At 37.9% G+C, this 14,104-nt stretch overlaps 1 protein-coding gene across 1 annotated transcript in view; it reads left to right on the forward strand.

Annotated features, from left to right (window-relative positions):
- The first annotated feature begins 210 nt into the window (after positions 1–210).
- Positions 211–14,104, forward strand: part of LOC149087020 (ER degradation-enhancing alpha-mannosidase-like protein 3) — a 56,626-nt gene continuing 42,732 nt past the window's right edge. The window contains exon 1 of the mRNA XM_089231240.1: positions 211–544. Coding sequence (XP_089087366.1) covers positions 450–544 — 95 coding nt within the window. The 5' untranslated portion in view covers positions 211–449. The remainder of the gene's footprint in view (positions 545–14,104) is intronic.

Raw genomic sequence — 14,104 nt, forward strand, 5'->3', positions numbered from 1 at the left:
TGACCGTGAACAAGATCGGCTTGATTTGTTGAAAAAGATGGAATGACGTCATGAAGCGACCAATAACAGGACGATATGTCGATAACTGAGCACGAATCACGACGACGGAACTTGATTCGTATGCTCATTTCGGTAGATTTACCGATGTGAAGATGCCTGCAGTGAGATGTGCGCCCGCCCTTCCCACATCACCGTCGCCCCCGAATCTTTGACACTTCCGATCCAGCAGTGGCGGATTGTGTACCTCAGTGTTCCTACCGAAAATTAATTACCACCACTGCCTTTAATTTTCTTCCCCCCTATTTTTTTTCGTAATGACGATGCGCTGGACGTGAAAAAATGGAGACCTGAATGCTTAATTGGCTTCGGAATCGTAATCTGAGTCATTTTTAAGGAGACTCGGGAGAGATCTTCCGTCAACTTTTTTAAATCTGGGGGCGAGTGAGATAATGGCCTACATCACATCCTGGCTGCTGATCATCTATTTGTGTACACATCATGACGTGGTTTCATCGATGAATGCCGAAGAAAAACGTGATCTAAAGTAAGCATATCCATGTAGACTCTTTTATTTAATATCATTGCTTTTTTCCCCTCCGCTCCCAAACAAACACAGTCCAGTTATTGATGCGATTTTTTTTGTATGAAAGTCCGTGATTCTCGAACGGTAGGGTGCCTCCAGCAGTCGTGGTCCTACACATGGTGGGGGGGGGGGGGCAATCTGGAGCAAGGCCCTGGGGTTGGGATCTTTGGGTGGCCCCTCTACAGTGAAAAAAAAAGACAATAGTTCCGGGCCCTTGGGCTGTAGCTCTTTCAGCCCCCTCCCCCACCCTTATTGAGGGCTATGGTTCTACACCATATATATGCTCGATCCATGGCCCTGGGGGATACAATGTGGCCCACGACTCCAAACCTAATTTTGTGAAAATGAACTAAGCCGCACATAAGTGGTCACTTGAGTGACCCTTGGCACATTTACAATTCACTTGAGTAATGTACAGTACAGTCTCAGAGCAATTAAACAAACTGCAGTGCATTTTCAGAACACTTATGTGACCCACGGTATATTTCATGCACACCAAGGTGACCTGCGGCACTGCTCCAGATCACAATTGACCTGCAATATATTTATTGATCACTTGAGTGACTTGCAACTCATTTCCTGATCACTTAAAATCACTTAAATTATCTGCGACATATTTGCAGATCACTTAAGTGATCCATGGTACATTTACAAATCACTTAAATGACTTGCTGCAAATTTACAGATTAGTTGAATGACCTGCGGCATAGTTCCAAATCACTCAAGCAGACCATAACACATTTATAGATCACTTTAAGGGGCCTTCAACACATTTTGAAAACAATGAAGTGACCTCCAATCCCCAAAAGGTTGAGCATCTTTGTCCTGCACCATGCATGCTCAACCTATAATTGTGCTAGTTATTTTTTGCTTGTTGTATTGTAAGGGAATTTTCCAAATGTTGTGTGATCGAGTGAACGCTCTCGGCGGAGAGCTCTGCAACTGCAAATCAACACATACGGCTCTACTGGAGCAGGCAGAAAACCAGAAGGGAGCAATGGGAGCGAGCAATCACTCCTCCCTTGCCCCATAGGGGTGCAATGGTAAGACACTCGTCTTCCACCACGAAGGTTACTTTCAACGTCCATGGATTCAAATCCAGGAAAGAACATCCGAAACAAGTTCTTTACCTACTGAGCCTGGGGTGACCACTGATAGATTGGCGGGAAATAAAGGTGCCAACTCAGCTGGTTGGAAATTGCCATATGGCGATATATAACCACAGTTGATGTGCAGTAAAGTAGATCCCTCTTCCCAAAAGTCAAATATGTGTGAAAAATTATTAAGACAGTCCTGATTATTTTTGTTTCGAAAAAACACTATTGCCAAGAAATATAATAGCAATATATAAAAGCATTCAAATGCTAACTAATTAGATTTAAAAAATTTCGACCTTTCTGCTCATGAGATGATCAAAATTATAAATTCAGAGAGTATTTTTTTCAACAAATATTTCCTTGTGTAAAAGGGGAATTAAAACAGTTAATTAGAGGAAATTTAAATTTTAACCTAAAAACTGGGGGGCTTATGTTGAATATTTTGTTTTTTGACGTGCACAGGCGTTGTTTGAGCCAAGAGAAATGTCGAATATTCTATTTTTTAATTAATTTATTTTTATCGGTGTTTTTTTTTAAATGAGAAACTGGTTAATTATCAACCAGTTTCGTCTATGAAGAGTTTTTTTTAAAGGAGAAGAATGTGATCTAGGGCAGTGGTTCTCAACCTTCAGAAGCCCGCAGGGTGGTTGATTTTTGTTTTCTGGATAGCCTGGTCACAGGGATGCAACTAGACTGAAGCAGGTGAGTCTGGTGCCCACGTTGGTGGACCAGAGAGGGTGCCAAATTGACCTCTTTAACTCAGGAATTCTTACCTTTTTCAGCTGTGACAAAAAATCAGCAACAAGATCAGCTTCGCAACCCATGAAACTTTTTTTTTCAACATTAGTGAAACCATTGACATAATAAGTGCATTTATAACGGGACAGTAAGTGGATTTGTACGAAAGGGCAATGATGCATATCAGACACCCATGCAAATCAAATTTCGGTGATGACCCTTAGCTAAAGAATACCTTTCTATAAGTGACAGTGATGCCACTGACGTGCTATAGCGCATCAAATACTCAGAATTTCGGAAAAGGCTGCATAAAAATATAGTTCACATGTTCCATGGAATGTGTTCTCTAGTAGTAAATATTGGAAATATAAAAACCTACTTATAAGCTGGTAAATTTATCTTTTTTTTTCAATGAACCTTTGGATTAAACATCTTTTTAGAAATGAATTATTTATTTGATTCACAGGGATACCAGTGTAGGGGGGGGGGCAAAGAAACATACTTTAATTTTTTTTGTAAGGGACCCACTTTCACTCAAGAACCCAGATTTGGTCACCTGGGTCCCGGGACGCAGGTAAATTATAGTATAGCAGCACCTCTGAAGTGGATTTGTACGAGCCATCTTGAAAGTCCCTGCTTCCCAGGTTCGTGTCGTGACACATAATTTACGAATACCTGCTTTAGCTGATCCTTCTACGTTATACAAGGTGCCAAAATGAGTACTTGCCCAGCCATACACTTGACTAATAGGAAAAATGATACAACGAATCCCCCATTGCTCAGTTTGACTGATGTCAGGGCCCAGTGGTTGAGAAACACTGATCTAGGGAACCTTCATTGCTCATGATCTGAATTTTTTTTCCCTGCAAAGATTTATAGTTTGAAATAAAGTAACAAGATCAGGGGTAAACATTTCAGGCGAAATGAAAGAAAGAGGGATGAGGGATTCATATTCCACATTACAGCACAAGCTTACAAGTCTAATTTGGTTATGTCTCCAGGCTGATTGCACAAACATTGCGGCTATTGTCTAGAAATTGCAAACATTCAGTAGAATACAGCATTCCCCCCCCCCCCACATTAGCTGGCATGATGGGAATCAGGAAGATGGCATGCCGGAAATATCTGTATTTTCTGCTATACCATCAAATTTTATCTGGCTAAACAATTAAAGAATTTTTATTGTTTTGAAATATAATGTAAGACAAAGGCTTGGGCATTTTTCATCCATACTTTGCTCTCAAAGAAGCGATATTTACCACTTGGGCCATACACAAATGTAGTTTTTGACAAAATATTATCTCACAAGCCAAAAGTTTTGTGCACCCATGCCTTAAATATGTATACCATACCATATATAGGGTATCCCGTAAGTCTTAATTTGGCCTTATCAACCGTTTGTCATAGAGCAGCGGTTCTCAACCGGTGTTCCACGCTTGAGAAAAATAAAAAACAGTAAAATTTAAAAAAAATAATTATAAATATTTTTAAATAGTAAAAATAAATCAGTAACTTTGATAAATAATTAAGAAATGAACCTACCGGGCTCCAACATAGAATTTTTTTAATAAAAAGGGCTCCGTGAGTTAAAAAAGGTTGAGAACCGCTGTCATAGAGGTATGGTTGTAATTTAAAAAATGTTCAAAATGTGCTTAGTAGTCACTTTGTACCAGTTTTGAAAATGAAGATACAGCGTCACAAACTAGGGAATCTAAATTTCCATATCCATATATCCTCTAACTTTCAATTAGAAAGTTGTTGCCATCTCTCAAAAGGCCAAAAAAATAGTTCCAATTTTGTAAGTGTGATATTCAATGAGATATTTTAATTCAAATACATAGAAAAGTTGGAAAGAACATCATAAATGAGGGGAAGAAGCTTTGTCCGTTAGTTTATGCTGCCCCCCCCCCCAAACTTTATTTTCAAATACCTCAGCAAATATTGCACTTACAAATGAGGAACTGTTCTTGTCGGCCTCAGGAGAGAGAAGGCAACAACTTTCTAATTGGAGAAGTTAGAGAACATAGATCATATAAACACTTAGTTTTTTTTTATTTTGTGACTCTGTATTTTCATTCTCAAAACTGGTGCAGAGTGATTCCTAAACACATTTTGAACATTTTATAGACTAGAACCATATCTGTACAGACAAACAGTTGACTAGAGAAAGGCTGAATCAGGATTTACAGGATATTCCGTATATAGGATTAACAGAAAATTTTCTCTGTGGGCATGAAAATTTTTTTATATTTTTATGTCATATCTTACTATGCATCCCAAATGAGATAATATAGTTCAGTTAGTATTACATTCATGTTTTTGGATTTGATGTAGCAGCTGGGACAAACGTGATTGCAACAGCTTTCACAAATATAACAAGAGAGAAAAATAATAATGTGTAGTGTAAACATGTTGATTTTGCTGCCAGGTGCTCCCTTCTCATGTCTGCTAGCAATGTAGTGAAGCAAGGTGATGCTCAAACAACGAATGAGAAAAATCATGAATATATGAGTAAAATTCCTATTGTTCTGGTTATATCTGTTTTTTGCCATCACCACTGTCATGAGAGTTCTGAATAGTCTAAATACACATTTTTCTTGAATTCCCATTGGAGCATCAACATTCCTAAAATCATTATATAGTTCTGGTGATTGATTGTGACCTCCTTATAAAGACTTCTGTTGTCGTCAAATGGGTTTTCGACATCCAAATTGTTATATCTGATGTCAGTTTTGAATAGCAGATTATAACGATAATCAATGAAAGAATTTTATAAAAATATCTCCTGTTAATTTAAATTTTTTTCTGTTTTCAATATATTTTCATAAATTAGTTTTCTTTCGTCTAGTTTTAATTAAATTTTGTGTAATTGGGGATTCATAAACCTTTATCAAAGCAATCTTAATCCATATATATATGGATTAAGGACTAGTGACCTACTACTAAACCACATGTGTGTACCTTGTCCACATTCCTCTGCGGAACTTCTAACGAATTGGTGCATGTTGGAAACATGGTACGTGTTGTGAACCTAACAAGTTAGTTTCCAAAAATTTGCTTCGTTTTTTCGTTGTAATGCTTGTTATGTGTCGTGCTGCCTATATGCCATCAATTTTTTTAACTGAGTGAAGTATAATGGTTAAATAATTGTATCGTTTGTGGGCCTATGAGACTTTAAAGGGGAGATCGGCTCAAATTCGCAGCTCCAAGTTAGAGGGTTTCTAGTGACCTGGAAAGTTAGGGAAGTTCTAAGAAGTTGTAAGATATTTGGTAGTCAGTGAAAAATTCTGTGAAGGGAAGAAACAAATGTGAAAAACATTTAGAGGGTTAAGATTTAGAATTATATATTTTTTTCCTACAGGAATTTTAGTCAGGGAAGGATTAAGCAGATTGGAAAATATTCGGGGAGGAATGGGACACTTTTCACAAAAACATTTAAAGAAACATTTTCCGTTAGATATAAAATGTTGTAATTGATAAATCAAAAACCTTATCATTTTTGAGATAAGGGAAAAAATAATAATTACACTCCAAAATAAGTAGTAATCAATTTTTTAATGAGACATTAAAATTTGCAAAAAATTTGGCCCATTCCTCCCTCCCGTATGGGAGGAATGAGACAATAATTACAAAGTAACAATTTAATTAACATTGAAGTGGAATAAATTTAAACTAAGTTTACAATTTAAATAACTATTTAAATCACGACCACAATAAAGCTTGGAAAAATCATATTCCTGTGACCAGATTTAAATTTAAAAAATACATGTAATGACACTCTATAAAAAGTTTGAAGGAAAAGAAAAAAGAAAAGAATGCTTGAAACTGTAAGAGTACAAAAGCACAACTTTGACTTGCATCAGCAGCAAAAACAACAAAAATAATTACTTTTCTAATGAGTGTTTCAAGTCTCTCCCCTGTAGTGATTTTTTTTTTTTGATCAGTTATTACCAAGTTTACAAGGTAAATTAATCCTGTCCGAAAACAATCATTTTCAAGCTATTTTTGAAATCTGAAGTACGGCACGTTAAAATGTGTCTATGCTAAACTCTCAAATTTTTTTGTTTTAAAAATTAAAAAATTTCTAGATGAAATCTCTCTGTATATATATTTTGTGCCTTGGGGTACAAGGTCCTTTTAAAGTAAAAAGTAATCCTGTGTACGCTGCTGCATTTATGTATATAAAAACTGCGTATTTTATTTACTGCCAAAATTTTAGTACTACATGACTGTTAAATGCTGCTACAAAAATAATTTTTCCTGCTACAAAAATCAAATTTGCATTTTCCACCCCTGATCACCGTATGGAGCATTCCCAGAATCTATTCAGAAATCAAAATCTCCTACATGAAGACTAGATCGAGCACCCGCAGGTCTAAAACACTTCCGACGCCTCTAGACGAGATGTGATGATTCTGTAACGTTTCTTTTTCCACAGAAATTTTATTTCAGGAAAAAACAGAAAAAAACCTTCTCCCTCTTTTATTTTGGTTATATTTTTTTACAAAAAAAAGCAAGTTGTGTGTTGACCCGTTCGAAAGTGATTCTGAAGCAGTTCTTCCGCATTCACAAATCAATCCGTAGTAGCCTCTTCGACTTTTTCAAGCAATGGAGACCCACTGACCCGTATATTTATTTCTATGTACTTCTCGAGTAAACTTTTCTCTTCCGAGTTGTTCTCGTTCACTTTTCATCGAAAATGTTTTCTTACGGCTATTTTTTTTCCCCTGACAAAATTTTTTATTTAGTTCTCCATTGCCTTTCTCGTCAACCACGGAACAGGCCGAACTTAACAAAAAAAGACAACATATTTTTCGGTGGCTTATAGCTCTGATACAGTCTTTCTCTCTCTCGAGCTTCAGTTTTTTGTAGATTCAGAGTTCATCAACCTTTCATCTGTATATGTTCACAGAACTTTTGTGATGGAAATTGAAAACGTGTTTGTTTTTTTTTTCTTATTTCTATGAGATTTTGAACCTTGTATTGTCGAAAGAATATTTCGGAACGTGTATATGAACTTCGGAGAAGGAGATGATAGTCAGGGTACTTTCGTTTTTCTTAATGACGACACAAAAGAAGTAAAATTTATATTTCCTTGCCTTTTATGAGTAACCCATGTATAAAATAACATTTTTCTTTTGTCGATATCAATGCGTTTTTACTACTTACGTTTTTCCTATTCGTTAAAATTTCGCTTATTCTCAATCATTCAAACAACGGTTCTGCACCGATAAGACACTTTCCTACCTAAAAAACAAGATAAGTTCAAAAGTGGCAAGTTCGATACATAGGCGTAAACTTCTATAGGGCCCATGGGCCCGAGCCCCCCCAACATTTTTGAAGACGCGGCTCAGCCCCCCCAAAAATTCGTATGAATATGGCTTATTCATTTTGCAATGATGAAAAATTTTTTTTTAACCAAAAGTTGTCCTAATTATGAATTAGTTAATGGAAACAATCTGCTCAAAATTTTAGTTCTTTTAAAAAATCTGGATGGTCTTTGGCTTTCTTGTTCCATGACAATACGTTTATCTCATTTCTTCCCTGCCGTTCAATCCCCAATTGCACCCTCCATCGGTTCCAATCCTTACTGCCAGAAGGCACGGCTGAGAGGAAGATTCTTTGAGGTGTTGAGGGGGCTCTTTCTTCTTTGCCTGTGGCAAAAACTGAGTGTCTCTTCTTTTGTTCACTGCGACCGGAGGACGGCCATGGCGCCAACATGAAAATAAGCCCAAAGATGCATGGTGGGGGGAGGGGGAAGGTTGAAAATTGGGAAGCAATGATATTGAAACCGAAATAAATTACACTCTATAAAGAATAGGTGCCAGAACCTAGAGGCTGAGGCCATTTGAGCCCCCCCCCCCGCAATAAATTTTGTAAGGGGACTGAGCCTCCCAGTAATTACTGAAAAAAACCATTGTGCAATGCATTCTCCCTCTCCTTCGTACACGCATGAGTTCCGTATATGCGGGAGGACCAATAACAGTTAGGCCCCCCCCCCCAATGTTTTTTTGAAAAATATTGGGGAAAAAAGCACATTCTAAATGCCCATTCATAACAGATCTTGAGGATCGATGCCGAAACATTTTTCGAGCCCCTTTACAACAAAATTTGATTGGGGGTGGGGGTAGAACATAGGCGTAAACTTGTATCCGGCCCGTGGGCCCGAGCCGAGCCCCCCCCCCCCCAACATTTTAGAAGAGCCGGCTCGGCCCCCCCAAAAATTCGCGTGGATATGTTTCTCACACTTGGCTCAGAAAAAACTTTTTGACAAAAAATTTCTTTAAATAGTAGAAATCCATCTGCTCGAAATTTTATTTTTTTACTTTTCTTCAGAATCTCAACGCACTTGTTCTGTGACAATAGTAGTCTTATCTCCCAATCAATCCAGCATCCATTCATCCTAAATTGCGTCCTCCCAGAGTGGTGCCTGAAGGCACCAGTGTAGATAACTTGGGGGGGGGGGGGTCCTTTCTCTTGCTTGCACTGAAATGAAGCACATACGCAGGAAACAGAGGACGCACTGCATTGTTCTTCTGAAAACTATTGGGGGGGGGGGCTCAACCACCTTACAAAATTTTTTGGGCTCAAATATCCTCCACTCCTAGGTTCCGGTGCCTTTGAGGGGAATCAAATAAATAATAGTAAAATAAAATTAACACACAAAAAAAAAAGAAAATAAGAAATGAATGGAAAATTTCAAAGCCCCCTGAGCCGGGTACCATTGCATTCTAATACTAGGAATATGAAATTTCCTCCTTATAAATCAGGGATTCTCAAACTATCTACGTTAGCAGCACTCTTATATAGAAATTTTAAATACGGTATTTCAATAAATGTTGAAGAGAGGTTAAAAGGTGAAATTTGCGTCCCCCCTCTGGTCCGGCACCCTAGACATTTGACCCCTCCCCCCAGCCCTGTTTCCAGTACTCCAACACTTAGGTAGCCAGGGCCGGAACTAGGGAAGAAGGCAGTTTTCACAGGCGGAATTCTTGTGGGGACTGCTAATTCTGGGGGGGGGGGTGGAAGAACGAAAAATATCGTTTCGATCGTTTTTTTTAGTGGGGAGAGGGTGAAAAAATTACATACTCTTCCCTCCCTCCACGACTAAAATGATCCTGTCTCCGTTGGACCGGGCTTTTGGACAGATCTTTCGCGAGGACCCCGATTTTTCACAGGGAAGTGCTTGGACCTGTCGTAAGCGTAACTTGTATTAAGTCGTATGTTAAGTGCATTAAATCGTAACTTGTTTTAAGCCAATGGGATCGAGACTCCCCCACCCCCCTCTTATTAATTTTGGAGAGCTGGCTCAATCTTCCCCTCTTCCCCACAAAAAAATCGCATGGATACGTTTTCCACACCTAGACTCGGAATAATCACGTCACGTCAGTACAGTGAGTTTCGGCCTTACACGAAGCTGTGACATGTAAAAAAAAAAGTGGCGATTTTTCCACAAACACTTTTTTCCGGCCATTTTACAGGATGCGACCTCTATTTATCGGAAAATACTGTAATTTTTTCTATGTTCCATTGCAAATTAAATTGGGGAATTTTTCTAAAAAGGATGTAGTATTTCTTACTTATGTTATTCAAAAAATTGTGTTTATTTCAAAATGAAGAATTATTCTCAAGGTTTTAATAGGGTTCCTCCTTTCCCGATCAATTCTTTTTTACGGACGAATTTCTATTTGTCCAGCCGGTGACCGCAAAGAGGGGGTTTTAAATACCCTGTTTACGTTCGCAGCACTGTTAGAAATTTTAAATATCTTGCGGCATCACAGTCGATCTCAAGGAGGCATTTCGATGCTTCCCCCCCACCCCTTCCCGACAATAAAATGATCTTCACTCCTAGTTACAGCCCGTCCGTGGCATCTAGTGCCGTGTTTCCCGGGGGGGGGGGGGCACTCAGCGAGCTATAAGCACGGCCATGGACTCCCACATACTGGAGAAGGGCTTCTAGCCTGGGATCTTTGGCAGGCTTTTTATTCCATGTATTTTTTTTTTTTTTCATGATCAAGGGGCCGCACCTTCTGCAGCTGACAAAGAGCATTTCAATAGGGTTCAGTTTCGGCTGCTTCAATGCAGGTTTACTGAATACAATCACCATTTCCTAATTAGAAGGACAGGGAGTGTATAGCGTGTCGCTTATGTGGGGAATATGTCACCTGGAGGCATCCGTCCATATGGGGACCCCCCTTCTGATCCTGAAAACTACATTCTTCTTGACGCCGCCGGTCAAGGCTTTAAAAGCTTTTGTGCTTAATGGATGGCCATCCGTGAAGGACGCCGACATAGATGATCCTAATTGGAATATAAAGAAATTACGGTGGTGAAGAAAAATCTAGACGAAGTTTGTGATTCTGCAAAATAAGAATATAAGAATAGCTGTGTTTGGAGCCACTTGAAGTAAACTCCTTGTTTTTCCACTGAACCCCCCCCCCCCCCACAAATGTTGAGATGGACAGTTCCACAGTATTTGATGGTTTGTGTGGACCACATTCGGTTGTGCACGTACAGTATAACCTTCTGTTAGTAAAACATGTTGTATTACAAGAAAACGGAAAAGTTCCTCGTGATTCCGCGCAGTTTCCTGACAGAAAAAGTAAGCAATATTAAATATAGCTACACATTTTTGATAAATCCATGCATTTTAAACATTTTCTTTAATGATAATTTATTCAGAATCTTCAAAAACAATCTAGATTTTGCAGCCCTCTAATACTTATAATCAATAAAGCGTAGTATAAAATATTTTTTTTCTGTTAGACATATCAATAAATTAATAAAACTTACCATGTTTTATTTTTTTCAATCATATTTAAAATTTATTTAAGAAAAATTTAAACTCCATTTGGCTTGCATACTTGTAAAAGTGACAATATTTGAATCGAGTTTTTAATAAGAAATTTATGCAACTAAAAAAATTATTATTTTTCTAATTTAAAACCTGATATATGACTCAATATATGAGAGTAAAATAAATCTTAAATAAGTGACATGTAATTTGATTTTGGGGGAAATATACACTGTATCATAAAATATAAATAAATACAGGGCTCGACAAAAATCATTAAAAAATTTAGGCACCAGCCAAATTTTGTAAGAGCCAAGCATGGTTTTTTCACGAGAAAAGTATCTTAAATAATCTTTTTTCAACCTTTCTGGGAATTGATGACCCCCTTCCCAGGGCCGCAACTAGATACTTTGTCATCTGGGGCAATTCGGAATTTTGGCGCCCCTTGCATGTAGAAGAAGCAGTTAAAGGGTGAATTCGACTCACATTCTGGTCCAGCGTCCGGAGCACCAGACCTACCTGCTTTCTCTAGTTGTGGCTCTGCTCCTTTCTATGTTGGAAGACAATTATGAAATCGGAAAATTTTGAGCCATCACTAGATTCTGATTTAGCAATCACATATACAAAATTTTAGGCGCGAATACAGATTTTCCAGTCACCATGGTGACCTGGCACTTGGGGTTTGTCCAACCTTGGAATAAATAAAGATGCATATACTGTTCTGAATATATTTTTTGTATATAGTCATTTTCATGACCCCGCCCAGGGGATTTCGGGATTCATGAGATCTGGGGGATCCTGGGAGGATATACACAGATTTACGGCATGACTAGATCTGAATAAATTGCCTATGGCGATAGACCGGAGTTGTGCTCGTTTCAATGAGAGAGAGAGAATGAAAGTATATTTTTACTTGGACCGTGATCAAACTAGAATGGGGCTCAAGGGCAAAGGCTACGCCCCCAACAATCAAATAAATTTTTGTTAATTAAATGCTTTTGGAAAATTGGCACCAACTCAAAAATTCTCTGGAAGAAATTCCGTGCCCCCCCCCCCCCCAATAGATTGGTTTTCTTGGGTACGCTCATGCTCAGGGGTAGTCCCATTCCAAGGGCGTAGCGAAGAGGAAGACTTGGGGGGTCTGGTCCCCTCGTCCGAAATGTGAGAAAATGACCGAAAAAAGGGGAAAAGATGACCAAATCTATTGTTCTATCACTTTGGTCCCCCCTGCCGAACGAAATTTCTGGCTACGCCCTTGTCACATTCACTTTGGTAACAATACATTAAATGATTGTTATACAGTCGAATATCCTGTTATAACGAAGTCCAAGAAACCGGAGAAAACACTTCGTTATAAAGAAATTTCAGATTGTTTGCATTGTTCCTATGTATACTTATTAGAGGGATTAGAAAACCATTCGTTAAAACGATATTTTCGCTGTAACGGTATTCGTTAAAACGGGATTCGCCTGTAATCAGAGCCCGAATTTTCCACTTAAAAAAAATGGCTAAATATGAACTAAAACTGAGAAAATATGTGCTAAAGAACAAATAACCAAGCAAAAAACGGAAATGCGTTTTTAAATGCATCTTTTCTATTTATCTCGGTGCATATTCATTTGCAAAAACATTCCCATGCAAATGATTTCTACATGTATTTTATTTAGGAATTTCTAGTTATTAGTACCGTAGCTGCTCACTAATAGAAAGAAAAAGTTGCTCGAAAAAGAAGCAAACTACACGTGCACACAAGTAACAAAACATGAATAATGTCAAAAATGGGCGGATTTTTCTCCTGAGATTTTACTTCTTTTTACTTGAAAAAAAAGAAATGACAAGCAAATAAAGCACCCGGGCTTCGGGTATGGTCCATTGCAGCTAGAAGGTCCTTGGAGTTGAACAACCAAACTATTTGAAAATGTCGAATTTCCGATTCGATAGACGATGTTGACTGATCCATAAATCCATGGAAGTGAGCATGAATGTAATAAGTTCAGACTTTTAATTGTTCAGTTGGTCATCTAAACCGCTTTGATGATACGAAATTCTATGGAAAACGTCTTATACTCTTAGAGAATCAACTGATTTGAGATCAAAAATCAATTTCACATGACTAGAGTTCCGTTCAATCGTTAATATTAGAACGAAATGATCTCAAAGACGTCCCAATGCAGATAAAGCAGCAATTTTCAATAATTTTATGTTCTTACAGAGCGAAACGTGAAAATTCGTTTATAATGAGAACTACGTTACAGCGAAAACTTTTCTTGTGGTTGTGAGCTGTTGTTATAACGAACTTTTATTGTATTTATGAGCAATATTAATTTGAAAAATTACAAAAATTTAATTAATCTTCCGCACAACTTGAAAATTTGCACTTATTCTGAAAATTCTTCAATTACATACATTTATACACATATTAATGCTAAAAAGAGGTTAATTTATATAAATGCTACAAACAGGACTAATCATAACAAATTTATAAATAGTGCAAAAAAAAAAAAAATGAATAAATCAAAAATAAAAAGGTCAATTTCCCGTGACCTTTCATTAAATTAAGTTGTATAATAACCAAGAATGGCCACTGAAGCTGTGCTTTCCAAAGTGTGAAATATCGACCCCTGGGGAAAGGGGTCGATGCAATTGTCCAAAGGGTCGATAGAAGCTATGGGTTTAGTATAGGATCCTATGGGTGGGCTTGAGTTGGGAGAAATGAGAAAGAAATTTTTTTTAAAGAAGAGCTATGGAACACAAAAAGTTTGGGAAACTTTTCACTGAAGCAGCGGTTCTCAACCGGTGCTCCGTGTACACTTCCCGGGGGCTCCGCACCCACTCGAAGAAAATAAATCAGTAAATTCGATAAATGAATATAAGAGGAGAGCGTACGGGGCT

The sequence above is a fragment of the Pholcus phalangioides genome, unplaced genomic scaffold, assembly GCF_987345545.1.
Source record: "Pholcus phalangioides strain wild (caught in Gottingen) unplaced genomic scaffold, Ppha-v1.0 ptg000004l_1, whole genome shotgun sequence".
In the NCBI taxonomy this organism is placed as follows: Eukaryota; Metazoa; Arthropoda; class Arachnida; order Araneae; family Pholcidae; genus Pholcus; species Pholcus phalangioides.